Source organism: Erythrolamprus reginae, chromosome 5, assembly GCF_031021105.1.
Source record: "Erythrolamprus reginae isolate rEryReg1 chromosome 5, rEryReg1.hap1, whole genome shotgun sequence".
Taxonomy (NCBI): domain Eukaryota; kingdom Metazoa; phylum Chordata; class Lepidosauria; order Squamata; family Dipsadidae; genus Erythrolamprus; species Erythrolamprus reginae.
The window spans coordinates 41,201,382-41,228,007 of NC_091954.1; the positions used below are offsets into that span (position 1 = coordinate 41,201,382).

General features: G+C 36.8%; 1 protein-coding gene across 2 annotated transcripts in view; it reads right to left on the reverse strand.

The window, feature by feature from the left end:
* Window positions 1-585: 585 nt before the first annotated feature.
* Window positions 586-26,626, reverse strand: part of DPYSL4 (dihydropyrimidinase like 4) — a 35,029-nt gene continuing 8,988 nt past the window's right edge. For both annotated transcript variants that reach the window (XM_070753983.1, XM_070753982.1), the window contains exons 3-14: window positions 25,930-26,114; window positions 23,332-23,496; window positions 22,020-22,081; window positions 21,840-21,920; window positions 17,147-17,215; window positions 15,539-15,659; window positions 12,971-13,127; window positions 10,023-10,164; window positions 7,827-7,997; window positions 6,291-6,470; window positions 5,408-5,579; window positions 586-2,731 (exon numbers count right to left, since the gene is read on the reverse strand). In XM_070753983.1, the coding sequence (XP_070610084.1) occupies window positions 2,640-2,731; window positions 5,408-5,579; window positions 6,291-6,470; window positions 7,827-7,997; window positions 10,023-10,164; window positions 12,971-13,127; window positions 15,539-15,659; window positions 17,147-17,215; window positions 21,840-21,920; window positions 22,020-22,081; window positions 23,332-23,496; window positions 25,930-26,114 (1,597 nt within the window). In that variant the 3' untranslated portion in view covers window positions 586-2,639. The remainder of the gene's footprint in view (window positions 2,732-5,407; window positions 5,580-6,290; window positions 6,471-7,826; window positions 7,998-10,022; window positions 10,165-12,970; window positions 13,128-15,538; window positions 15,660-17,146; window positions 17,216-21,839; window positions 21,921-22,019; window positions 22,082-23,331; window positions 23,497-25,929; window positions 26,115-26,626) is intronic.

The following is a 26,626-nucleotide window of genomic DNA, read 5'->3' on the forward strand; positions in this document are numbered from 1 at the left end:
GCTGCCCACTGTTAATCCACCACCAACTGCATCATATTGCTCTGTCTTTTATTTTTATTGTTATTGTTTTAATACTTTTATTTGCTGGTCTGTGGCTGTAATAAAATTGATAATACTTTTTACACCACCCTTCTTTGATTTCATGAGCTATGTTCACATTATCCACACTGGATATGCTACTGTAGGGGTGTCTGTGAATGGGGGTCAGTGAAGAGTAACAGAATCAAAATAGCAGGGATGAATGGGCAAAGTCTTGCTTCTCTTTTTATTAAATATTGCAAGCACTGCACAGAAGGAAAAGGAGGCTGTCACTGGCCTATAACACCCATCAGATTTATTCTAATCGCACAGACATTTCTGCTTCATTGTCTACCAACGCACACATTGTATTTGGGGGCCTAGGCAGAATGGATATGGGGTGCCTCGGAGGTAATGGTAGCTTAATTCACTGCTTTTTTGTCTTAAATAAGTACATTTCAGAGAATAAAATACAGCATAGCCGAAGTCTTTGTAAACAGTAACCATCAAATTGCTATTACACATATTGTATACAGAGTTCAAGAATGGACTTTGACATTTTGCTGATTTTCAAGAATTTTATTGAATGTAAATAACGAAGGCAAAATGAGTCACGACCATCATTTTATGGAATAATATGGAATATATAAGATCATATTTGCTGTACAGTGTTTTAAATATAACAAACCTGTCTTCAAGTCTTATAAAAAGTTAACTGTATGCAGCTGAGTTCCATAAATATGGTGTGTTGTTTTTTTTTAATTTATAAGGTCTACACTTGATACTTGGGAAAAAAATTATATAATTTGCTTTAAAAATTCAAGACTAACCAAAGACTAAAAACACACTGGCACCTCCACAACTCTGTTAAAAAAAATTCTGCTATCTTTAAAGACTAGATGCATTTGTATACAGCTCTAAACTGACACTATGACATCTACTTCCATCAATATTCAGAGCACACTTGTATTTAATATATCCATGCTGCCACAATACTGAGTGACAATGTTTCCTAACAATGTGTTCAAGAATCTCCTACTGTTATAGATATACTAAATCAAAAGCCCTTTTTGGCTTGATAAACGTTTACTGGTCAGTTGCAACAATCAACTTTAGGGCAATAATTTTGATACAATCTATTTGGTGAAGTAGCTCTTCATCATCTGGCAAGATCAAAAAAATATTGGGAATGATTTTGAGACCTTACATCTAACCATAGTTAGTTCCAGCCAATAGTTCATTGTCTTAATCTTGATGGAGATTCCAAAGATATAACAAAACCATAGCTGTCCTAAGCACACTTAAGGCGAAAGTAGAGACATAACTGAATGAAATCTACCTGTCACATTATAAGGAAGAGTGCTAGTAGAGGAAGAATGTTTTATTCATGGTTTATTTTGGATTAAATTATTACCTGCTTATAGTAAGTTTAAACTAAGCTTGGAAATCTATTTCCAATTATGCTCTCCTCATTTTGACACCAATCATTAGCCATGATCTAGGTCAGAAAGCCCACATATAGTTTCCACACCCAATACAATGACAATATGTGTAGCATGACATCACAACATAAGGTCTGCACTTTTGCAATTGTACTGCAACATTGGATGCATGTTTCACCACTTGCTTTCTTCCCCAGCAAATATCTAAGGCTTCCATTCATACAAAACTCCATAAATGTTTTTAGGGCAGCTATTGGAGAACTTCTCAAAATTCCCTGGCATTGCAGACAATGTATGTAATTATAATCAATTAAATATAAGTGCAAATGTAATTAAATCAGTTGTAGATTTTGCCATGGCATCACAATTTTGGCGGACTGTGGACCCTGACATGCCATTCTGAAAAACATCCTGTACTCTATTTGTTTAAGTAATCAGATATAACACTTCACCATGGTAAAAGAAAACAATTTAAGGCTTACCATTATGCATACAGAGGAACAAGACAGGTAAGCATTTGGCCTTGTGTGTGTAGGATTTTTCCAATAAAAAAGGGGGGAATAGAAACAAGTTGTTTGTATCAAAATAGTACAGGAGTCATTCCCAGACAAAAGGCATAAATTATTGGTAGGAAAAAATGTATTCGGGTATTTCTTGGATATAACCTAATCTACAGCTAGCATGTCAGAAAGTTTTTCATTAGAAATCTGTACAATTGCAGGCATGTTAAAGAAGATTTAGGGAAATTCAGGGAATGCATTTACTATATGTAACGAAATCTGTACATTAGGAAAGGGTATATTTATTGTTTTGACTTAAAAAAGAAAAAGTGGGAAATTTTATCCTGAGTTACAAGGCAAATCATTTTCATATTTCTTTGTTGTAAACTCCCATTCAAGCCCTTTAATTTGGCAGTGTAAAGTAATCTGTTTTCCAAATATTTTCAGTAAAAAGAGAAGCTTGGGGAGTGTACACAAGGCAGATTCTTTTTGTAATGATAAGTTACTTAAAAGGAATGTAAAATGCACCTGCATAATTCATCTCTCTTAATGGGAATTGTAGAGATGATCTTTTAAGATTCACTGATACTGATAGGAAATTTAGGCCAGGGGTTTTAATAGCGTCTGGGCATGGCCAGTGTATAGTTAGTTATATGCAGGTATTTTCGGCCAGGAATTATTATGACAGAGATGTAATATTGGAGCGTCCACCTGGGGGTGCGATAATTTTCTGCGCAGTACGTCTTGCAATATGGTCATCTGCTTGAGATCCTAGAAGAGAGGTAAAATAAGAGTATCTACATATAAATAAATGAAAACATGTAATTGATCATATAGTATGCTCTTATAGTTGCATGGTGATAATTAAAAGTTGGCCCTTCTATATATTTATATCTATATAAATATCTGTATAGTGTGTGTGTGTGTGTGTTGTGTTTGTGTGTGTATGAATATGTATATCTTTGTGTGTGTGTGTGTGGTGTATGTAATTATGTATCAGTTATCATATAGATATGGTATATGTGTATACACACAGACACACCCCATATCTACTATATAACTATATGATATATAATTCTCCCCAAAGTAAACAGTGATTTATTTCTGATTATACTTCATAGAATTAGAATAGAATTATTCTACCAAACATATTTATGCTGGCAAACAAAACTGAAAAAATTAAGACTGAAAATTGCCAAATTCATGTGAAAAGAGGTTTTGGAAACGAGGTTTTCCTATTCGCATATACTGTATAAGAATGCTTTAAAAATAAAGCCTTCAACTTCCAATCAAATATGAGGAATTACTAAAAGGGATGAATTTTGTATACGTTAATTTCAACAGAAGAGATTTATGATTGTGCTTAACTTTCATAATCGAAATTAATTAAAAATTAAAAATGCTTAGCTAGCTGGAATAGACCCTAAGGCGTTCTCAAAGCTTAGCATTTAAGTATTTAGTATCAAAGAATGAAACTTCTGGAGTATTATACGTGACTGGAGTGTCAAGTAACTACAGCCTACTGGAATGAATATCATCTTTATCATTACATTATATGCCATCAAGTTGGTTTTTACTCTTAATGGCCTCACAGATTTTCTCCCTGATGATTTGTCCCCTAACATCCTTCAAATCTTCTAAAAGGGCATTGATTGCTAGGTTACTCAGTCTATCTTCCCTGATACAGATCCATTTTCTTCTTCTCTTCCCTTCCACCTTTCCCAGAATTAGTCTTCTTCAAGAGAATTACTGCATGTCTTTGCTTAATATATTGAAGGTAGGATAATACAATCCTAGTCATTTGTGCCTCAAATGGAAACTCTGGGCTAATCTGTTCAATAAAACATTTGCTTTCTTGGGTGTCCATGGTATTTGTTGCAGCCTGTACACTCCTGTGCAACTAGAAATGGATTTAGAGGACCCAGAGGCAGTGCTGGCGTGGTACAAGTGGCCAGTGTTCCTGGTACCCGAGCATGAGAGCTAAGAGGATGTGGTGTCAGAGGCCTTCTGCACCTCCTGAGATGAGTGACTCAGAAGAGGGGGATCCTCTTCTTGATGCTAGGACTCGCAGGGCCTATAGGAGGCAAGAGTGGTTACGCGGGCTTACTCGTGAGTAGCACTGCTGGCTACTGGGGTCATGCCATTCAGACTATTTAAGACGGAGTCACAAGACACTTCGGTGCAGAAGATAACACCATTACTCTTGCTGCATCTATCGTCTCCGGCTCGTGATTTTAATTAGCTTCGGGCTTCCAGTCAACTTCTGTAAGTCTATGATAAGGAACTATGCTACAATCTAATAATTACTGTTGTGTTTACCTATTCTTGGGACTCTGGCCAGCTGCTAAAACATTATTAGCATCGTAGTGAAGACTTTATAGATTTTACTTTCTTTTAGAAGAGACTCAAAACTGCTAAGACTTTTATTAGTAGTAAACTTCAATATTAAATCGGGTGGTGGGCATCTTATTTTGCTTGATGTTAGGAAAGAACAGTATTATGAGTCTTCTCCAGCACTGATGTTCAAAAGCATCAATATCTAGGTTCTTCAAAGTCCAACTAGCTTGCCCTATTTGTAGGTATAGACACATCATTTGAATAACTTACCAAGGCTTTCATGGGTGCTAGTCTGCAGTATATTTATTGACTACTTTTTCCTTGGCAGTAATGTTGATGGTTGTTACTAAAAAACAGAAGCTATCCTTTTTTGTCCTTCTTCCTATAATCGGTTGCATCAGGATGGGGTTGGGACAACTGAATGAAACTGAATGCCTTTCCTGGATGGATGCCCTTCCTGATGCCTACAGAGCTCACAGCCGATATTTTTCTTTTGTGCCTAGAGAAAGGAATATCTGCCACTATCTAGGATCAAACTCATACCCTCCCGACTGTGAGATGAGAGCTCCATCTCTGGGCCACCATGCTGCTCAAAAATCAGAAGCTTTGATATTTTTATTTCAATTACTTGTACTTGTGATTAGTTTGGTCCTCTTTATATTTAATTTCACTCCCATTTTTTTCACTTTGGTCCTCAACACTTATTACAGAGTCTTTGCGTTTTTGTCTGATGGGTACTGGGAGTTGAAGTCCACAAGTCTTAAAGTTGCCAAAGTGGGAGACCCCTGATCTAAAAGATAATGTGCCAGGGTGGCGCAGCAGGTAGAGTGCTGTACTGCAGGTCACTGAAGCTGACTGTAGATTTGTAGGTCTCATCACCAGCTCAAGGTTGACTCAGCCTTCCATCCTTCCGAGGTGGGTAAAATGAGGACGTGGATTGTGGGGGCAATATGCTGGCTCTGTTAAAAAGTGCTATTGCTAACATGTTGTAAGCCACCCTGAGTCTAAGGAGAAGGGTGGCATAAAAATCAAATAAATAAATAAAAAGCTCTCATTTTGATAATTCTGTTATCACCTCAATTTTTGTTGTTTCTTTTCAACTTGACTTACCAGACAGACTGAAGCCTGATTGATGAAGATTACGGATTGGTGGAATCTGTATTTTGCCTGAGCAAGTAGCTATCCTTGAGGTAGGAGCTGGAGCAACAGCTTTAGCGGTTACTATGACATCATGAACAGGTCCATCATAAAGCCCACGAGGTACACCATGGATTTCAGCCAACTATAAACATGCAATAAAAGAGAGTATTATTATAGAACAGGGACTTGCCAGAATTCAATGGACAACTTTATGGGTAAACAATTTAGGATTAAAAATCAAGATTCATTTAATTTTCCTGGCTACAATATAGAAGTGATCTGCCATTGTCTTCGGCGTGCTTTGGAACACAAACATTCTCACATACTAAGAATATTGTGCAAATGTACAGGTCATATTCTGCAGGTTTAGATTTCTACTTAATACAAACTTAAAAACTCAATATATAATGGTGAGAAAGGCAATGGCAATGATGTAAAGAGAACCCTAAATTCAAATCTTTAACTATACTAAGTTCAAATCTTTGTTAAATTTGAAATCCACTTATAAAGCTGTTTTCTAGGTTCTCTTAGTTTGTATTATATACAAAACCATAATTTAGTTGCTTAATTTTAACTTAGTGTGTTGCAGAGTGCTGGCAAACTGCAGTATGTCTTAGGTTCCTGTATGAACCTGGTCACAATTTATTTGCCTATGCTACTTCACAATTTAAGTATAACTTCTTTTCCAGAAAATAGGAAATCTGGATGTTGGTTAAGAAAAGCCAATTATTTTAAACACTAATTGAATATCATGTTTCTGATTTTCCCAGACTTTTTCTGGACTTTTGATGGTGCAGATATAGTAACCCTTAATCAACAATTAAATAGATTTCACATATAGAATTATTCTCACCCTATTCCGGGCTTTTATTCTTTTGTAAACAAAATCAGGAAAGGTCTTTCGAGGAATGAAACGGCCAACACCTGGGGTGACACAGAGGTTTTCATCCTCCAATACAACCTTCCCTTGACTTATAACCACTGTGGGGACACCATGACATTCGATTCCTTCAAATATGTTGTATTCCACACTCTGACAAAACAAATATTACAGGCTCAGATTAATATTCAAACAAAACCACAGGACTCAATGAGCCAATGTCCATGAACATCATTCAAACAAAGGAAGGAAAGGTACATTCAGGGGTGGAAAGGTACATATAATCTTGATATTCTCCAGGTAACATTGCGAATATGTGTCATTTTAAGCTGTATGTAGGGCACACACATTAGCCAGTCTTTTATGTTAGGCTAATGTGTCTGTACATATGCAATGCAACACAATTCAAGCATAATTCCTATAACTCAAGAATATCAATTGCTCAGTCTATGCATTTCCCAACAAAGTGTCTGTAAAAGCTCTTTTATCTAACTTTCAAAAACATGAGAAACTTTACAGAACAAAGGAAATGACAGAAAGTCCCAATTCCAGAGACAGAATTTATAACCAACGATAGATGTAGAACTTCAACATCAAATATTATCTCTGACAAGGCAGGGTTCTCGATCACAGAAAAATGTATCCAGATTAAATAATATAATGTAATATATAATAAAATAAATATAATATAAATATAATAATATAATAATCCAGATTAAAATCCTTTTAAGCAATCAAATATGAGAAATTGCATTCAATACCACATTCCCCTCAAATAATGGCAACTTGAACAGGCTACAGTTTGTTTATCTTCACTTTCTAACCTATTAAAACTGAATTTATCTTACTATCCTTACAGATAGAATTTTTAATACATTGAACCTAGTCTCCCAGTAGCCTAAAGTTGCCCTCCCAAAATGCCCTGCTGCAGCTTTTTTCTTTTTTTGTCCAAAACCTAGTCAAATGTTCCTTTGAGAAGCTTGATGCCCAGTGGAAGAACAGTGGGTAAGGGTTGAAACTGTTTGCATAAAAAGACCAAGTTCTGACACACAAAGATTAAGTCCCTGCAAAGAAAATCCTGAGAACTGCTTGTTAATTGAGACAGGACTGAGTTAGATGGATCAGTGTGCTATATCTGAATTATGTACCTTCTGAAATTCAACAATGACATTGAAACTATCATTATTTCAATTTCTGTCCAACCTTTCCCAAAATGAAATACAGGTGTAACAAAATAACATCAGCAAATGAGCATGTAGCTGTGAACAAGAAAAAAAAAAAACCTCTGATGAACAGGTATAATGCAACTAAAGTTAAGGATGCGTATTTCAACTTTAAATTAGGGTTGTAATTCATACCCAGTAATTTGTACATTGCATCAACACTGCCAAAGCTAACTGATGCAGAAAATGATATAGCAAGCTCATTCAGATCACAATAATGACTATTATAAACTATGGAATATCTAATTCAATGAAAAATTGAATTGTACTTATTGTTTGCTTTTACCGAGTTGTGAGTTTTTGCAGAAATGATCTTTGTAGCTTTAGGGTTCCAAATAACCAAATCAGCATCTGATCCCACAGCAATCCGCCCCTTCCTGGGATAGAAGTTGAAAATCTTGGCTGAATTAGTGCTGGTCACTGCTACAAATTCATTTTCATCCATCTTCCCTGCTGCCTAGAAATGAGGTGTGCGTGTGTGCATGTGTGCGTGTGTATGGATGGAGGAAGGGAGGGAGAAGTGGAAAGGGAGAGAGGAAAAGAGAGATTTGAGAAAAAATGAGGAGGGAAAAACAATGATTTGAATTATGTTTCTATGAATTCATGAAATAAAATTCAGACATTCCCATGCTTTCACTTTCAAATTTATCCCAAATAAATGGCATCTTTTTTTAAGAAAAACTTTTTACTATATGTTTATAGGGTAAATAAATTATTTCAGAACACCAAATACCGTAAGTAACAACAGAGGCAAAGACAAAGGAGAGCTGCTATAAGTACATTTAATGGGAAACATTTCAGAAACATCTAAGATAAACAGGTAAGGATCATAGACTAGTTCTGCAAGCCTCTAGATCTTGGGTGTCCAATCTTTTGGCTTGCCGGGCTGCATTGAGTAAAGAGAAACTGTCCTGGGCCATATATAAAAGTTATAATATAGTTCATGTATATAAATCACATAATAATGTCAAAAGCTTACAATCTTGTGGCGGCTACATGCAGCCCACATGTATTTATTTATTTTATTAATCAGATTTGTATGCCCGCCCCTCTCCGTAAACTCAGGGTGGCTAACAGCAATAATAATACAGTGTAAACAAATCTAATATTTAAGTTAATTTAAAACCTCAATTTAGAAATCAATCATACATAGTGACATACCATGCATAAATTTTATAAGCCTAGGGGGAGGGAAAGTCTCAATTCCCCCATGCCTGATGACAGAGGTGGGTTTTAAGGAGCTTGCGAAAGGCAAGGAGGGTGGGGGCAACTCTGATATCTGGGGGGAGTTGGTTCCAAAGGGTCGGGGCCGCCACAGAGAAGGCTCTTCCCCTGGGTCCCGCCAAACGACATTGTTTAGTTGACGGGACCCGGAGAAGGCCAACTCTGTGGGACCTAACTGGCCGCTGGGATTCATATGGCAGAAGGTGGTCCCGGAGATATTCTGGTCCGGTGCCATGAAGGGCTTTATAGGTCATAACCAACACTTTGAATTGTGACCGGAAACTGATCGGAACCAATGCAGACTGCAGAGTGTTGGTGTGACATGGGCGTATTTAGGAAAGCCCATGATAGCTCTCGCAGCTGCATTCTGCACGATCTGAAGTTTCCGAACACTTTTCAAAGGTAGCCCCATGCTGTGGTTTGAACACGTTTGCTCTAGATAGAGCCTCTAGATACATTGATCTACTACTCCACTAATTCCAGGTCATGGGATGTTTTACTCAAGCCATGATAATTCTTCTGATGAGTTAGAAAAAGTTGGGCTATAGCAAATTTGGAGATGGCATTATTTTCTGTTCTTTTTTAAAGACACAGGAATTTTGAGTTTGTGTCATAACTACGAACCTCCTCCCATATCAAATGAAAACATACGCATTTTAACTGATGTCTTTATTAAAAGAAAGATAACAGAATCCCTGTGGATTTTTCTCCACTAGCCGTTGATACCTATAGGGGGCGGTGCTCATCTTCGTTTCCAGGCCATTGAGCCAACACTGTCTGAAGACATTTCTGGATTCATATGGCCAGCAAGATGTCACAAAGTGCTGTTACCTGCCCAATGAAGTGGTACCTAGTTATCTACTCATATTTGCATGTTTTCAAACTGCTAGATTGGCCATAATTTTGGTGAGGACGGGAGTTGCACGGAGCTCAGGTCTCAAGCTTGGGCTGCTGGTTTTCCAGCGTCAAGCCCAGCATCTCAACCGTCTGAATTTTGGTCATGTGACCATGGAGATGTTGCAACAACTGTAAATGTGAAAAATGGTCAGTCTTTTTTTCTGTGCGATTGTAACTTTGAACAGTCACTAAACACATGACTGTAAGTTGAGTTCTACCTGCAAATTGAATGTGCAACCTTGAATTTGCCCTACATCATGAAATATTAAAGTTTGAAAACCTCTATACAGTCAATAGCAAATGATAAAGTTATAACCAAAAACTTCATTATTTTGTAATGAACTTTTTCTGCTGAACTTACCACACATTTTTCCCAAATGACTGACATTCGCTCTTCAATGCCATTTGTTCCTTCTGGAATCAGAGTGAAGTTATCCTTTCCAACTGCCTTCTGTGCTGTGGTAAAGGCACAGTGAGCACTGCCCACCACTTGAAGATCCCCACTAATTAAAAGAAATGTCAAATCAGTAAACAAAAACAAGAGGCTCTATGACACCCAACATTTATGATTTGATTTGAAGTCTCATTGGTAGAAAGCAAAGAACTGCAAGTTTTCTTATTTAATTCTTAAGAGTACAATACAATTTATTCTGATAGTACATTGGAACTTTATAGCTGAATGGAGGTAAAATCCACATCTTTTCACTACTCTTTTCACTTTCCAATTCCTGGTCTGAATAAATAGAATGGAAAACATCCTGTTATTTTGGTGAGAACGGGAGATAATATATGAAAACAGATAATATATGCTGCTAAAGCCTCAAAAGAGGAAGAAATTGCCAAATCTGTAAAAAAGGGGGATAAAACCTTCTTCAGATATATTAGCGATAGGAAGAAGAAAAACTGCAGCATCACGAAGCTTCCTACCGGGAATAATACATGCATTGATGGGAATAAGGAGACCATTTCAATAGCTACTTCTGTTCAGTTTTCTCAAAAGACACCTTACAATATAATACTATAGATGGATATAGCATTGCTTCCAGCTGTACGGATTCAGCTCCAGTGATCTTAGAAGCCCATGTCTTAGAAGAACTTGAAGGATTAAAGATAAATAAGGCAATGGGTCCAGATGGCATCCACCCCAGAGTTCTTAAAGAACTCAGATTTGTCATTGCTACCCCCCTGACTGATTTGTTTAACCAATCCCTGTTAACAGGAGATGTTCCTGAGGATTGGAGAAGGGCCAATGTTGGGCCTATCCACAAGAAGGGCAGTAGATAAAAAGCTGGTAACTACAGGCCAGTTAGCTTGACATCAGTTATAGTTAAAATGATGGAGACTCTACTCAAAAAGAACAATCACTTATTGGACCCAAATCAGCATGGCTTTACTGAAGGCAAATCATGTCAGACTAATCTCATTGATTTCTTTGACTGTGTCATAAAGGTGTTGGATGAAGGTGGTGCCGTGGATATTGCCTATCTGGACTTCAGCAAAGCGTTTGATACGGTTCCACACAAAGAGTTGATAGATAAATTAGTGAAGATTGGACTTAATCCCTGGATAGTTCAGTGGATTTGCAGCTGGCTGAAGCGTAGACATCAGAGAGTTATTGTTAATGGCGAGTATTCTGAGCAGAGACAGGTTACAAGCGGTGTGCCACAACAGTCTGTTCTGGGTCCTATTCTTTTTAATATGTTTGTGAGTGGCATAGAGGAAGGTTTGCCTATTTTCCGATGACTCTAAAGTGTGCAATAGGCTTGATATTCCTGGAGGCATCTGTAATATGGTAAATGATTTAGCTTTACTAGATAAATGGTCAAAGCAATGGAAACTGCAGTTTAATGTTTCCAAATGTAAAATAATGCACTTGGGGAAAAGGAATCCTCAATCTGAGTATTGTATTGGCAGTTCTGTGTTAGCAAAAACTTCAGAAGAGAAGGATTTAGGGGTAGTGATTTCTGACAGTCTCAAAATGGGTGAGCAGTGTGGTCGGGCGGTAGGAAAAACAAGTAGGATGCTTGGCTGCATAGCTAGAGGTATAACAAGCAGGAAGAGGGAGATTGTGATCCCACTATATAGAACACTGGTGAGACCACATTTGAAATACAGTACTGTGTTCAGTTCTGGAGACCTCACCTACAAAAAGATATTGACAAAATTGAATGGGTCCAAAGATGGGCTACAAGAATGGTGGAAGGTCTTAAGCATAAAACGTATCAGGAAAGACTTAATGAACTCAATCTGTATAGTCTGGAGGAAAAAAGGAAAAGGGGGGACATGATCAAAACATTTAAATATGTTAAAGGGTTAAATAAGGTTCAGGAGGGAAGTGTTTTTAATAGGAAAGTGAACACAAGAACAAGGTGGCACAATCTGAGGTTAGTTGGGGGAATGATCAGAAGCAATGTGAGAAAATATTATTTTACTGAAAGAGTAGTAGATCCTTGGAACAAACTTCCAGCAGACGTGGTTGGTAAATCCACAGTAACTGAATTTAAACATGCCTGGGATAAACATATATCTATCCTAAGATAAAATACAAAAATAGTATAAGGGCAGACTCGATGGATCATGAGGTCTTTTTCTGCTGTCAGTCTTCTATATTTCTATGTTTCTATTTTCTCTTAGATTTAATTAAGGGAAGGAAGCCAGGGAGGTTACAGAGGACTGTACAACGAAAAACAGATTTTGATGATGTTATAATTTAATAATTGCCCTCCTTTGCAAAAATACAATATACTAAATTTCAAAGCTATGGACACACCAAACAATATGTCTTCTTGATGACTCTGGTAAAGGCCTGCCAAATGATTGCTAATAGCTGGATCCCGAGAGGGATTCTTGAGATCCTATCATGCTATTTCCCTGCTCTCTACTGTGCCCATTGAGATATCTCTTTGGCTCCAGACAGGCTTCCCAATCCATCTGATATTTTTCAAAATAATTTATCTTAGTTTAAAAAAAATTGGGAAGTTGATATTCTGCCAGTAAGCACCAGCATTGAACATCATTTATTTATTTGTTACCAAGAATGTTTGAGGCTTTTAAATGAACCCCCTCCCAAATATTTCAATAAAATGAAAAGTACTTTGGAAGTGTTCACAACTATCCAGAAAAGAAAAATCAAGCTGAGGTAGAAGAATCTAGGCAAGTGGTACAAAACAACCTCATTAGATCACAATTAGTAAATGGTATGGACCTGGCTGGATTTTAAATGTTTCCTCCATCTTAGAAAAGGTTTGAAAGTCCTGCATTAGCTCTTCCCATTGAAATTTTGTTTGGCAGACTGAGAAAATCACTTACCAGGCTAAGAGCGAAGAGAGATAATCAGGGGTTGTGGGGTCTGGACTGACAGGTGGAGATGTGACAAAGGCTGCTGCTTTTGCCCAATTCTTACTCCAGTAATGTGAGCCATCAGTACCAAGGCTTGCTGTAATGGGCTCCCCATATACAATGGTGCCTAAAAACATAATTTATTTATTCATTCAATTTTTTAATGCCGTCCTTCTGCTTAGATTCAGGGCGGCTTACAACATGTTGGTTATGACCTTTAAAGCCCTTCATGGCATCGGACCAGAATATCTCCGAGACCGCCTTCTGCCGCACGAATCCCAGTGACCGATTAGGTCCCACAGAGTGGGCCTCCTCCGGGTCCCGTCAACTAAACAATGTCGGTTGGCGGGCCCCAGGGGGAGAGCCTTCTCTGTGGCGGCACCGACTCTCTGGAACCAACTCCCCCCGGAGATCAGAACTGCCCCTACTCTTCCTGCCTTCCGTAAACTCCTCAAAACCCACCTTTGCCGTCAGGCATGGGGGAACTAAACATCTCCCCCTGGGCACATTTAATTTATACATGGTATGTCTGTGTGTGTCTGTTAGTATATGGGTTTTTTTAAATCTTTAAATATTTTAATTAATTGAATTATTTATGATTTGTTTTACACTTGTTGTGAGCCGCCCCGAGTCTTCGGAGAGGGGCGGCATACAAATCCAAATAATAAATAAATAAATAAATAAATAAATAGCACTTTTTAACAAAGCCAGAATATTGCCCCCACAATCTGGGTCCTCATTGTGTGTTGGTCATTCCTGGGGACAAATGGGATGAAGTCTCTCCCAATTAGTTTTTCACCTATTGCTGGACATCTGATGGGACGAGACTGCTCCTATTCTTTTTGATTTATACAACTCTGCCTGCTTTGCATACCTCATGGAAGAAAGAAGCACATTTACAGGAGAAACCCGCCGAGTTTCTCTCTCTCTCTCTTTCTCATATATATATATTTCAACCTGAAGCCTTGAAAATATGTGCTATGGAAAAAGAACACACGTCAACAAAAATCCTGTGATCATCAAATCCAATTCTAAGTGAATGACAAGTTCTTGAATGAACAATAACCAAATTAGCAAATCACTAGAGGCAAATCTATTCAAAAAATCTAGAGCTTTTCCGGTGGACAATGTATCCTTGTGTGTTTTTTTTTAAACTGACATCTCTGGACCTTAGGGCTTCTGGAATAGGAATGAGACTAAAGAAAATGTGACAATTTGACAGTATCTTGCCTACAACTTCCTAGCATGTGAAAGGCCTGCCTCTGATAAAGACGCATGGATGAAAGAATTTCAACTTCACTCTTAAAAGGAAATCAAAATGCACTGCTAGCAATTTTGCTTCACCTCCAGAAAAATTGTGCCTGTTATGAATGTGGCAGTCTGGATCCTCTTTTTCCACTCAAAAACTCTTACTATAAAATTACTCATGATTTTCAAACATCTGGAAAGTAATTAGTTCAATTAACATAGACTGAGGAAAGAGGCAACTCCTTCTGAAAAACCCTGCCGAAAGAACTGCATTGACTTGCCTAGAGCAAGGGTCTCCAACGTTGGCAACTTTAAGACTTGTGGACTTTAACTCCGAGAGCTGAATTCTGGGAGTTGAAGTCCACAAGTCTTAAAGTTGCCAAGGTTGGAGACCCCTGGCTTAGAGTGTTTCCAAAGAATCAGGCACAATGGAACAGAAGAGAACAAAAAGCTAGGCTCAAGATAACAGCCGTTAAATACAGATAGTCCTCAACTTAGGAGCACAGTTGAACCCAAAGGGAGCTCAGCCAATCTCATTGTATACATGTTGTACTCTGACAATAAAGTTTGAATTTAATAAAAATGAAGAGGAATGGTTAAAAAATACTAGAACAACTTTGATGCCACAAAGGTTTGTCTATTAAATAAGAAAACATTGTATTCAATCAATCATGGTTTATACTGCAAGTTTTAAAGCAGATCGATTTTCCGCTTTGCTGATGCATAACAAAATTAGCATTTAGGATGAGAAGTAACTGAATTGCATTAAACAGTAATGGCATAGGATAGCAACTATAAATTTCTTCTTCATCTTAAAATGGATGGATATTATATGACTATTAATACTACTACAACTACTAATAACATTACTCCTATAGTCTGGATACCAAATTCTTGGAAATCAGTTCAGCTCAACTCAGCTCATAATTAGCAGTAACTTTTTTTGTTTTTCATACTTAATCTCCCCCACATTTTGTTTTCCTAACTTTTGTCTACAAATGCAGGGTCTACTTTTTTCTTTTCTCAGATCAACAGTGCATTAATTCATGGGTTGCAACAAGAATTGACCAACTAACTTCTCGGTTGAGCTGTCGTGAGCTAACGGATTGACTAGCTCAAAATCAACCCGGTTGTGTTTTATGCTTAAAATGTGACTAGAATTTACAATCTCCTAATTTCCAGCCTGCAGCCTTAACCAGAAGACTAAACTAGCGCTCAATTTCCAGCACACAGATTTATAGAAATACGGTTAAAATCCTCATCAAAAAGGAAATATGAAATGGTGCTTACCTTTCCTCTTGGCTTGTGCTATGATATCTGCAGCACCTTTGCTCATAATTTTTGTGACATATAAGGGGCAATTGGCTTGTTTTGCTATGGTAATAGCCCGATACACTGCCTCTGTTTCAACCTTGGAAAACATGAATAATCAGATACTTTCTTCAAAGTGATTCTTTCATCTACACCTGGAACCAATCCTTTTATTTGTACTCATGGGAAAATTGCAGTTCCAGAAAAAAATAGGAAAGTTGGCACTATGATTTTTGATTTTAGAAATTGTGAAAAATTCAGTTATGCATTAATGATTTCAGGTTGAAGCTCAGTGTTAAACAACTAGGAAGTGCAAACCTACATATACAAAGAATAAGTACTATAAAAAATCCCAGACCTTCTGCCTTTCTGAAAAATTTAAATCAGATGTTTTTTCCCCACTATAGGTAATCCTCAGATTATAACCACAATTGTGCCCAGAATTACAGTTGTAAGATGTTCTGGTTGTTAAGCAGGTTACACGCCTTATTTTATGGCATATTTTGCAGCAGTCATTAAGTGAATCACTGGACGTTAAGCAAACCTGTTGTCGATTATCAGTATATTTTGCAGGAAAGTGGAAATAAATGCAAATTTCTGCCCAAAATAATAAATAAATAAATTGCAATAACATGCCTGAGGAATGTTATTAATGGCTATAAATGAGGCCCAGATGATGGGGGAGAGGGAAAGGGCAGTTGTAACTTTGCACCCAAGACTAAGTAGTACTTGGAGGTCTATTGTAATTACTTTGAATGATCACTAAGAGACTGGTAATTAGTTGATTTATCTAAGTGCCATTTGTAACATTTCCTTTTTAACAACATATGAACTATAATACTTTTTAAAACTAATTTTTCCCTTTTAAATTATTTTTCCTTTTTAGTGCAATAGGTGTATGGTTTCATTCAAATTCTGAAAGCTTCATATTTTCTAATCCAAAATTAAAATAACAAGATTGAGATCCTAAATCAGGGGCTTTCCACTGATTCAATGCAGTCTTTGAACTGTCCATGGTTCTGTCATCAATAGAAGGTTTTAATTCACTGTGCGCTAATTCCTATGACTCCAAAGCACACCCCACATTGGATTACATCATGTGAGGAATCAGAGAAAATGCTGTGCTAACCCAGGAAATGTGGAGTATGTTTGACATAAAAACACCTGCAGCAAAAAATAAGTCATTTTGTGAATGAGTACAATTGTAAAATTGTTCACTTGTTTGCTGAAATTTACCAGTGCAGAAAGTTAATAATGCAGTGCCCTGTAATTTCATTTGAAAAATTCTTAATGTATGGAAAACTAATGTGTCAGGAAAAAAATAAGTAAGATTCATGTTCTATGAAATGCTAACATTTCCTAATGTTGCATAAATGCGCAGGGGGTACATTTAAATATGATCTGTATCTTCACTGTAAAGCGGTTTAGTCCTTTGGGAGAGAATTTTTCTCTTTCTTTCTTTGTAGCCTTCTTGAAAACATGAAAATGTATGAAATTTGCAAATGAACCAATTTTGGGGGTGGCCATTTGGAAATTAAGCTAATTTTGTGGAACAATAAGTATTTCTATGAAGCAAGTTATTATTACCTCTTCTGGATGGCTGAGGACATGACCCTCTGGACCTGTAATCCCCAATTCCAGGAGTCTTTTTTGCTCCTAAATCAATAAATAAATAAAAGAAGAATGTTAACTAAGATGTGCAGCTACTGTATCTCAAGTAAACAGTAAAACTTTATAAAATCTTCACTTTTTAAAGCATCTCTCTTGACTGGATGCTCTCTAGATAAGTAGATTGCAACTGCTATAATTCCCAGTCAGAAGTCTGAATCAATCAATCAATCAATCAATCAATCAACCTACCTACCTATTCTGTCTGGAAGGATCACAAATCAGATGTGATGTCAAAAGCCACACACACTCATAGAAAGACACACACACTCAAAGAATAATATATAAAAAGTATATCGCTTACAAAATGTTCAGGTAGATAATAGTTAAAAGTTCTAACTCTAAATTAGTCCATTTTGGCAGCATTCACAGCTTAATGTCTCTGAAATAAGAACAGGTCTGGGCCAGAAGCCAAAAACTCATTAGGATTTTCCTTTGAAGTGATTCTGTCAATCAAACAGACTTACGTTTCACCGTAGCCCTTCAGGCTATGCAGACTGCATGGGTTAGAGCGATCTGAAAGCAGGAAGGCACTTTTAGCTCCAGCTCACACACAGCCATGATTTTAGGAATGTTGTTCACCACGCCAACTGCTCACAAGACTGTCACTTACATAATGACAAGGCGTGGCCAAATGTTCCATAGAGCAACTAACGCAGAGATCCCTTCCTTCTCAGATCCTCCTGTCTGGACATAACCGGATGTGGACCAGTCACAGCACTATCTATCTATCTCTATAAAATTTATGGACCACCCATCTTATCATAGGGTAATGCCATGCCTATTTTAAAGGGGGGGGGATTATATTCTGCTTTACAATATATGCAAACAAGATACTTTGAGAAATCTTCATGATAGTTTACAAACAAAATGGATTCATGTGTGTTTATGTGAGACTTTACTGACTGGGGAATTCTGGGAGTTAAAATCTACCCATCTTAAACTGGCCAAGGTTACTAGTTGGTTTTCTTTTGGAAAAGAGATTATTTGGACAATTTTTTTAAAAATAATAATTCAACACTTACATTTAGTTGATTAATTATATAACTGTCTGATTTTCTAACATTTTTGTTTAATATTGATTTCATTGATCTCATTTATGAAAACCCTTAAGGATATTAATATAAGTCAAAAACTCCACTCTAGGGATTCTGTCATATAGGTTTAAATTGCAAATTGTCTTATTATTAAGCACCAAATCATATTATGGTGAAGAACCTTGATTTAATTAGGGAAACTATATCAGCTGAACATTCCCATGATTTATGAATCTCTTAAAGTTCAAAGATGGTTATCTCCAACTAGAACAAAGAAGTGCAGATTTTGAAATCCTTATCTTTAGTTTATTCAACATTGTGCCCCTGAAATTCAAGAAGCAGCTGAAGAGGATGGATGTAAACATGTCACAAGTGTCTCAAAAGAAATACTTTGGACCTTGCATAAGGATGACACTTCTGCCATTCATTGAAACAGCCTACCATTTTTCCTGCTTCTGTACAAGCTGGGTAAGAAATACTGCTACTTTCAAGAGGTTTTTAAGCTATGGAGTGGCTTTAATGAATAGCAGAGACATGTGACGCTTGGTGAGGCATGAAACTTCCATCCAAATCATTGTCAAATTGTAAATAGCCCTAGAGAAGACAAATGGGCTCCATTTCACACTGACCCAAGTCATGCCTTAAAGAATAGATGGACTATTAGCATGTAAGGTTTGGCTAATTTTGAAGATCATCCAGTCCAGGGGTGTCAAATCAGCTCTCCCCAGAGATTTGTACTGCCCCCAAACTCCTCACCTTCGGTAAAAGCTTAAAGACCTATCTCTGCCCCCTGGCCGATGAATGTAGTGTGCTTTGCGATGTCAATGGGAATGAATGCTTTTAAATGTTAGTAGAGTTTTAAAGTTTTTCTAGTAAAATTAATTGGATTTTTAGATTTGTACATTGTAGATTGTTTGCTATGTTGTGAGCTGCCCCGAGTCCTTGGAGAGGGACGGCATACAAATCAAATCAAATCAAACCAAACCAATCAATCAATCAATCAATAAAATAAATAAACTCAAGGCCATCGGGCCAGATGCAGCCTGCAGGGTCCTTAGATCTGGCCCGCAGAGTCACCCTGGAAAGAGGGAAGAGGCCAGCCTCTGCCAGTGAAAATGGACCTTGGGAGGGCCATGTGCTACCCTCCCAGGCTCAGTGTTTGGCTGTGATTGCCTCTCCGAGCTCCATTTTCACTGGCAGAGGGCTGCAGGAGGAAGTCACAGCCAAAAACAGGAGCCTTGAATTACGTCAAGCTGGCCAGTCCACATGGCTACACCCCCACAACCCTGTGAGGTGAAATACAACCCTGAATGAAATTGAGTTTGACACCCCCTGATCTAGTTCATCTCTCTATCTTCAATATAATGCAATGATTCTCAATCTTGGCCTCTTGGAGATGTGTGGGCTTTAAATTCCATAATTCTGGAAGCTGAAGTCCACACCATCTTCAAGGTTGAAAAACACTGATCTACTAATGTAAGTAATTCTCCAGCTTTTGTTTTCTTAGGAAAATGGGAGTGTCTAAAGGCAATGGATGGGTGAATGCGAAGTTGCAGATCTTGGGGATTCATTTGGCAAACTAGTCTCAAAAGTAGCACAGCATATTATATTTAGAAGGGTAATAGTAAACAATGTAAAAACTGAAAATCAAATCATGTCTACAGATTGGATTTTATTTCCTTCCTTTCCCTTTTATAATGCAAGGATGGAGTCTTCAGAGGAAAAAGTATAGCAGAAGGAGGCAGCCTCAGGCTAATTTTCAAGTGACATTAATACAGACTCAAGGCACATTTAAAAAATGCAGGAATGACAATCAATCAATTTGGGGCAAAATATGTATCCAGAGAATAGTTGATATAAGCAAAAGCTCTGCAAATACTTGTAGTCAATCAGCAAAGAACTGAGATCAAGGCTTAGCACAAAAGTATGTCAGCAATACCTTAAGGCCATTATCTTCTCCTATTACTGATGACAAGGAGAGCTCCTGCTATAACTTTAGGTCTGAACCAATCTATCAGCTGCCATAAAGCTGTTGAGGGAATTCCAGTGAAATGTCTATGCTTTTGCCTGCCACTATATGCACATAGGAGTGGAGGAGCTTAGGATAAGGGAATGAGAACAAAGAATATGTAAAAGAGGAAAGCCAGCAACTGTCAGAAACTGTTATGAATCCTAGTTTTCTTATAAAGCTTCCATAAATTCCATAATATCTGATGGTACTTTTGTAGTCATCTATGAGAATGTAGGTAAAGGTACTCTTCTGATTTTCAGGAATGGACCCAGGACATGTATTTCTTACCTATTTTGAAAAAAGACTTTGGCCTCTATAAATGAGAATATGACCTAGTAGGTTGCTATTTGGTCTACATTTAATGATAAGCTCAACAATTGAATTCACTCCATATAAATATTTACAAGTAATCATTAACCTATGAGAATTAAATGGGACTGGAAGTTCCATCATAAGTCATTGTAGTTGTAAGTGGAATCAGACCCGATTTTACAACAATTCTTAAGCAGTTGTTAAGTGAATCACCCAGTCATTAAATAAACCATACAACTGTTAATCAAAGCCAGTTTCCCCAAGGTCCTTTTTTGTTGGAATTCAGTAAAATGGTCACAGATGGTGATCACGTGACCATCAGACATAAATGCCATTAAGCAGTTGTCAACTGCTTAAACTGCAGGGGTGGGCTGCTATAATGGTTATAATTATAAGTAAAGATTGTAAGTCACTTTTTCTGGCGCTGTTGTAACTTTAAATGTCTACTGAACAAATAGTGATAAGTCCAGAATTGCCTATATATTTATATGGAATTTTGGTTTTCATTAATTGGGGAGAGTTATACTTTGTTTCCTTAATCAGTATCATCTAGTGTTCTTTTCCTTCACCATATTGCCACTATTCAAGGTAGACTTTTTCTATTTCATGAGAATAAGCAAATAAGCAACATAAATGTTATCATCTGCAACATTAATACGGGATTCCCTATCACATCCCAAAATATAAAATGGATATCTGAAATAATTATCGACCAAATACATGCTAATGAGCATTGACCTTGGTATATTTTCTTTAATGTACACTGAGAGGATATGCATCAGAGACAAATTCCTTGTGTGTTCAATCATACTTGGCCAATGAAGAATTCTATTCTATTCTATTCTATTCTTATACTCTATTCCTATTCTATTCCATTAATGTGGGTATTTTTCAGACAAATAATATCTAAAGCACATCAGCCCAAACAGATACCCCAAACCATCTTCAGAACTGGCCTTGAGCATTCCAGCAGCAACATAACTGCTTACGCATCAAGTCATGTTTTCTGAAGAAGCTTTACTCAGAAAAATGGCTACTTAAAAAAATATTATTGGCCAAATATTATAAGAAATAAGCATTTAACAGATTTCTTTAGGGATTCAATTGAATGTGTGGGAAGCTTTCAATTAAAAACTTAATATACTAGTCAGGTCTTGCCAACTGCAGGGAACAGTAGAATTAAGAAAGGGAAATGCATCTTGCTTCCTTTTAAAACTAAAAACGTCTACACCAGGGTGAACATTTTTCCTACCTCATCAATGATGTCTCCATTTTCTGCATGAACTTGAGCAATGGCACCCATTTCACGAATAAGGCTGAATATTTCATACATCTGCCAGGAAAGAGAGAGGGAAAAACAAGTCCTAAAATATAATAGTTTACATTTCTATAATATCATTAAAATTTATATGCTTCCATTATCTTTTATTACCTGAGCATCATTGCATTGGAATTTGTCTTTGTAGGACATAAAAACAAGAAAAGAGTTCACACCTTAAGAAAAACAAAAGTGAAATATTGATTGCAACTGAAATAAAAACAACAGTTTTTAGGTTACAAAGCTTGGATATCTATATTTAGATATGATAGAAACCTAAGACTTTATTAAAAGAAACAATGAAACAGAATCAATACTCATGGTTATGTTTCTAATTATGAAATTATTTACTTAGAGGTAAATCCACATTGGCAATTTATTATTGGTATTGCTACAACAGAGTTTATGTTTATATAACAGAATATGTATATGCATGCAAATAATATCAGCTGTCTTGCAGCAATTATTCCACTAATAGCAAGAGGGAAAACAGTGGATTTGTTTTTTTCCCTAAAAGATGTGCATCAGAAGAGCTTCTAAGGAAATCTGTTTTGTTTTGTTTTTTAGTTTTTGGATAATCTGTGTGAAATTATAATCAAAGTTGTCCTCTGAATTCCAAAAGCAAACCAGCCAAAACAGATAACCTTGCCCATCTTCAGAACTGGCCTTGAGCATTCATATAATCACTTATGCATCAAGTCATGTTTTCTAAAGAATCTTTACTCAGAAAAATAGCTATTAAAAAAAATACTATTGGTCAAATACTATAAAATAAGCACTTAGGTTGCAATCTGATGGTACTCTGATAGAGATATTCCTTTCTTCAACCTCACGGGAAAATCTGATACAAGCTACCCACTTCTTTCTGAGATCAGGAATTCCCAAGTCTTGCAGGACCCTCAAAACATGGGTAGAGGAGGGGGCAGCTTGTGTGCAACTTTGGATAAGTAGCTTCCTTTTCCTGTTTTTGTCTTGGCACTTCACAACCACCAAGGCTTTAGAACTTAGGGGAAGTTTTCAAATGTAGACTATATTTACTCAATGGAAGTATAATTCTCTAAAGCTGCAATCCCATACAATTTACTTGAAAATAAATTCCAATGGATTTAGGAACATAAATGTAGAGTTTCACCATAACAAAATAAAATTATTTTGGGATACTTACAATCCTGTATTATGGTACAACCAGAATCAAATCCAACACATAGGAAACTACTGATTGACTGAAGCACCACTTGTCTAGAGAGCCTTTCTCAATCTCATGTTCTCTAGATTTGACTTCAGAGGACAACTCCCATTGCCACATATCACAGTAAGTGCATCCTGTCCATTTTGCTTGAGATACTATTTGCAGGTAGAAATCTACAAGTGCTATAAGTCCTGTTCACTTAAATTGCTCATGTAAAAACTTTGTTTTCTTTCTTACCTTTGTCTTTCACAAGAGCTTCCAACTCTTCTTTTATACTCTCATGCCAACGTGTGATGTCAATATGCAGAGAATAGTCACAGCAGGCTTTACTATCTGCGTTTTCCTTCCACTGGTCAAAGGCAGTCAGTAGGTTTGTTCCGGATTCAGGGAATACGTGATCAACTTGAGAAACAAATACATTTATTTAAAAGTAAGGATTTAATTGCCCAGAATCTGATGAATGCTTTCTGCTTCAAAGAATAAAGCATGCCAAAACTTTGAAATACATATAAATATATCCAGAATTATCTAAATACATTGATTATATATATGGGTATCAAACTTCTTCTGCAATTTTTAACAAAAACAAAACTGCAGAGGCATCGAAGAATTACAATGCCAAGAGAACATGAGCATTTAGTTCTACTGTACAGGATTACTGAAATATTTTTTTTAAATGAACAAATATAATCATTGTTCTCTACAGCTAAGTCCTCAATTTACAAGTTTATCTAGTGACAGATTAAAGTTACAATCGGATTGATGTGTGATTTATGACTGCTTTTCACTTACAATCACTGCAGCATCCCCATGTTCATGTGACCAAAATTAACTTGCCTGGGAACGGATTCATATTTATGACACTTGCAGTGTCCTAGGATCATGTGATCATCTTGTGTACTCTGACAATAAATTCCATGGGGAAGCCACATTCACTTAACAACTGTGTTACTAACTTAATAACTTCAGTGATTCATTTAACTGTGGCAAGAAAAGTTGTAAAAGGGGACAAAACTCACTTAACAGTTTTTCACTTAACAACAGAAATGTTGGGCTTAACTGTAGTCCTAAATTGATGACTACCTGTGTAGGTACTCTATATAGGTATGTGGTGATATAAATGTGTCCATGTGCAGTGTAAGTGTATTATAACCCTTTATTGTTAGTGTTGAACTTTATCTGAATTTGTTCAACTTAGAAGACAAAGAAAATCTTTACTGGGGCCAAAACCCAGAACATATAAAACTTGCTAGTGTAAAACAGGTTACAGATATATGGATAAGTGAAAATAATAAAATTAACTGAGCATATCATTTGACTGTGCATTATGCATATAACTAAATTAAGTTACACTTAGAATATCGAAGGCACTGTTATTTCCAAGTTAAAAGTATTAATAAAGCTGGTTAGAATGACTGGAAACTTTATTTAAAAGTGGGCTTATCAATTCTAAACATATACAGCATAAAATGGGCAATATAAAGAAATGTATTTTGTAGCCACTTTGATATATGGGCAAAGCCTTTACCTCAGTGATTGCTGTAGCAAGATAATCAGATCACTCTGTTGTGATTTTAATTCAGATCACGTAACTCGAGCACTTCAAATATTTCAAATATAACTTAAAACATGTTGGTAAGCTGGAACCTCCTCATTTGAAATGAAGAGGAAACAGTTCTTTTGTTTCCAAGTTTATTTTATTTATTTTTTTAACAATAGGTTCTATACAATTCTCTTATGGTCTACTCTGAATAAATGAATAGCCAGCCTTGCTAGGGTTGATCAAGAAGACAATGAGAAGGAACAGATGAACATAGATGCAGAATTTGGGAGGATGCCTAGCCTGAAAACACACTGGGTAGTTTTGAAGGATAGAATGAAACTAATCTGATCTGCTACCTACCACCAACACAATGCTGCTGGGGGCTACCTAGGAATAACTATCACATGGTTCCTTTTCATCAGAAGCAACCTTTCAACATCAGAATTGCATTTTTTGCTTTGTTCTCAGATTCTAGGCTGGGTTGATTTGAACCAATCTATGATATCTGGACTCTTGATTGACATGGAAAACTTTTGTTTTAGCTCAATGCTGCAGTCTATTTTTTCCAACCAACCCGCATGTTGTTGGTTTCTAGGCTAGATGACTTGAACCAATTATGATATCTGAACTCTTGATTGACATGAACAACTTTTGTTTTAGGTCAATGCTGCAGTCTATTTTTTCCAACCAACCCGCATGTTGTTGGTTTCTAGGCTAGATGACTTGAACCAATTATGATATCTGAACTCTTGATTGACATGAACAACTTTTGTTTTAGCTCAATGCTGCAGTCTATTTTTTCCAACCAACCCGCATGTTGTTGGTTTCTAGGCTAGATGACTTGAACCAATTATGATATCTGAACTCTTGATTGACATGAACAACTTTTGTTTTAGGTCAATGCCGCACTCTATTTTTTTCCAACCAACCTGCATGTTGTTGGTTTCTTCCTTTCTAAACCTGCCTTTTATTTGTTATGGCTACAGCTCTGGACTAGACTCTGTGAACCTTTAGCTATAAAGTTGTAAACTCTGCTCCAACCCACTGGCACCACCAACATTGCACCCTGACTGATATAGTAACAATAATTTATTAAACGTGTATGCTCCCAACTCTGAGCCACTCTACCTTTTCTACATTTCTCATGCAAGTTTTATACAACTGCTCAGTTAAGAACTGTAGCTGTCTTGTTGTTAAGAGTTACAAATCCATCACTAAGCCAGTTACAAATTTGCTACTATGTGATTGTTCCATCTAGAGCAGGGCAAGTGCATGGCAAAGTGACTACATACGTATCATGGTGGTTCCTCCTGCAAGAGCTGCTTTTGTGCCTTGGTAAAAATCATCAGCAGAAGTCATTCCCATCGAAGGCACCTGTAATCTAGTGTGGACGTCTATTCCACCTGGCATAACTAACTGGCCATAAGCATCAATTGTTTTCACACCTCCAGGAACTAACAGGTTTTCTCCAATTTGCCTGAAAATGACATTTAAAAAATTACACCTTAATAATTTCATTCAAGGGAAACAAGACTTTAAAGATATTCAGCATAACAGAAATGCCCTGAAATGGATGGAACATGCTAATAATGACTTGTCCTACTAAATGAAAACCTGAGGTTAAATTCAGTAAATTATATTTCTGATGTTCACAGGGTTGCTTTTAGTCATTTATTTTATGATTAAGAGACACTTTTAACATTTTTAAACTCACAATTATTCAGCTAAACATAAAGAAAAAGTGCCACCTTGGAGCAACATTTCTGTCAAAGTTATAGATGGGTCTTTCTTTGTCAAGTGGACCAGATGAAATTGAAGTCTTATTTGAAAATAAACCATTAACAAAAACAACATACTGCATATGATAGAAAAAGTGCTCTTTATAATGAAATAAAAATGAAGATAATTGAAGGTGAGAAAACAGAGAGCAATAGAAAAAAGTGCTCTTTCTAATGAAGCCGATTGAAGGTGATGAAACAGAGCTGTTTT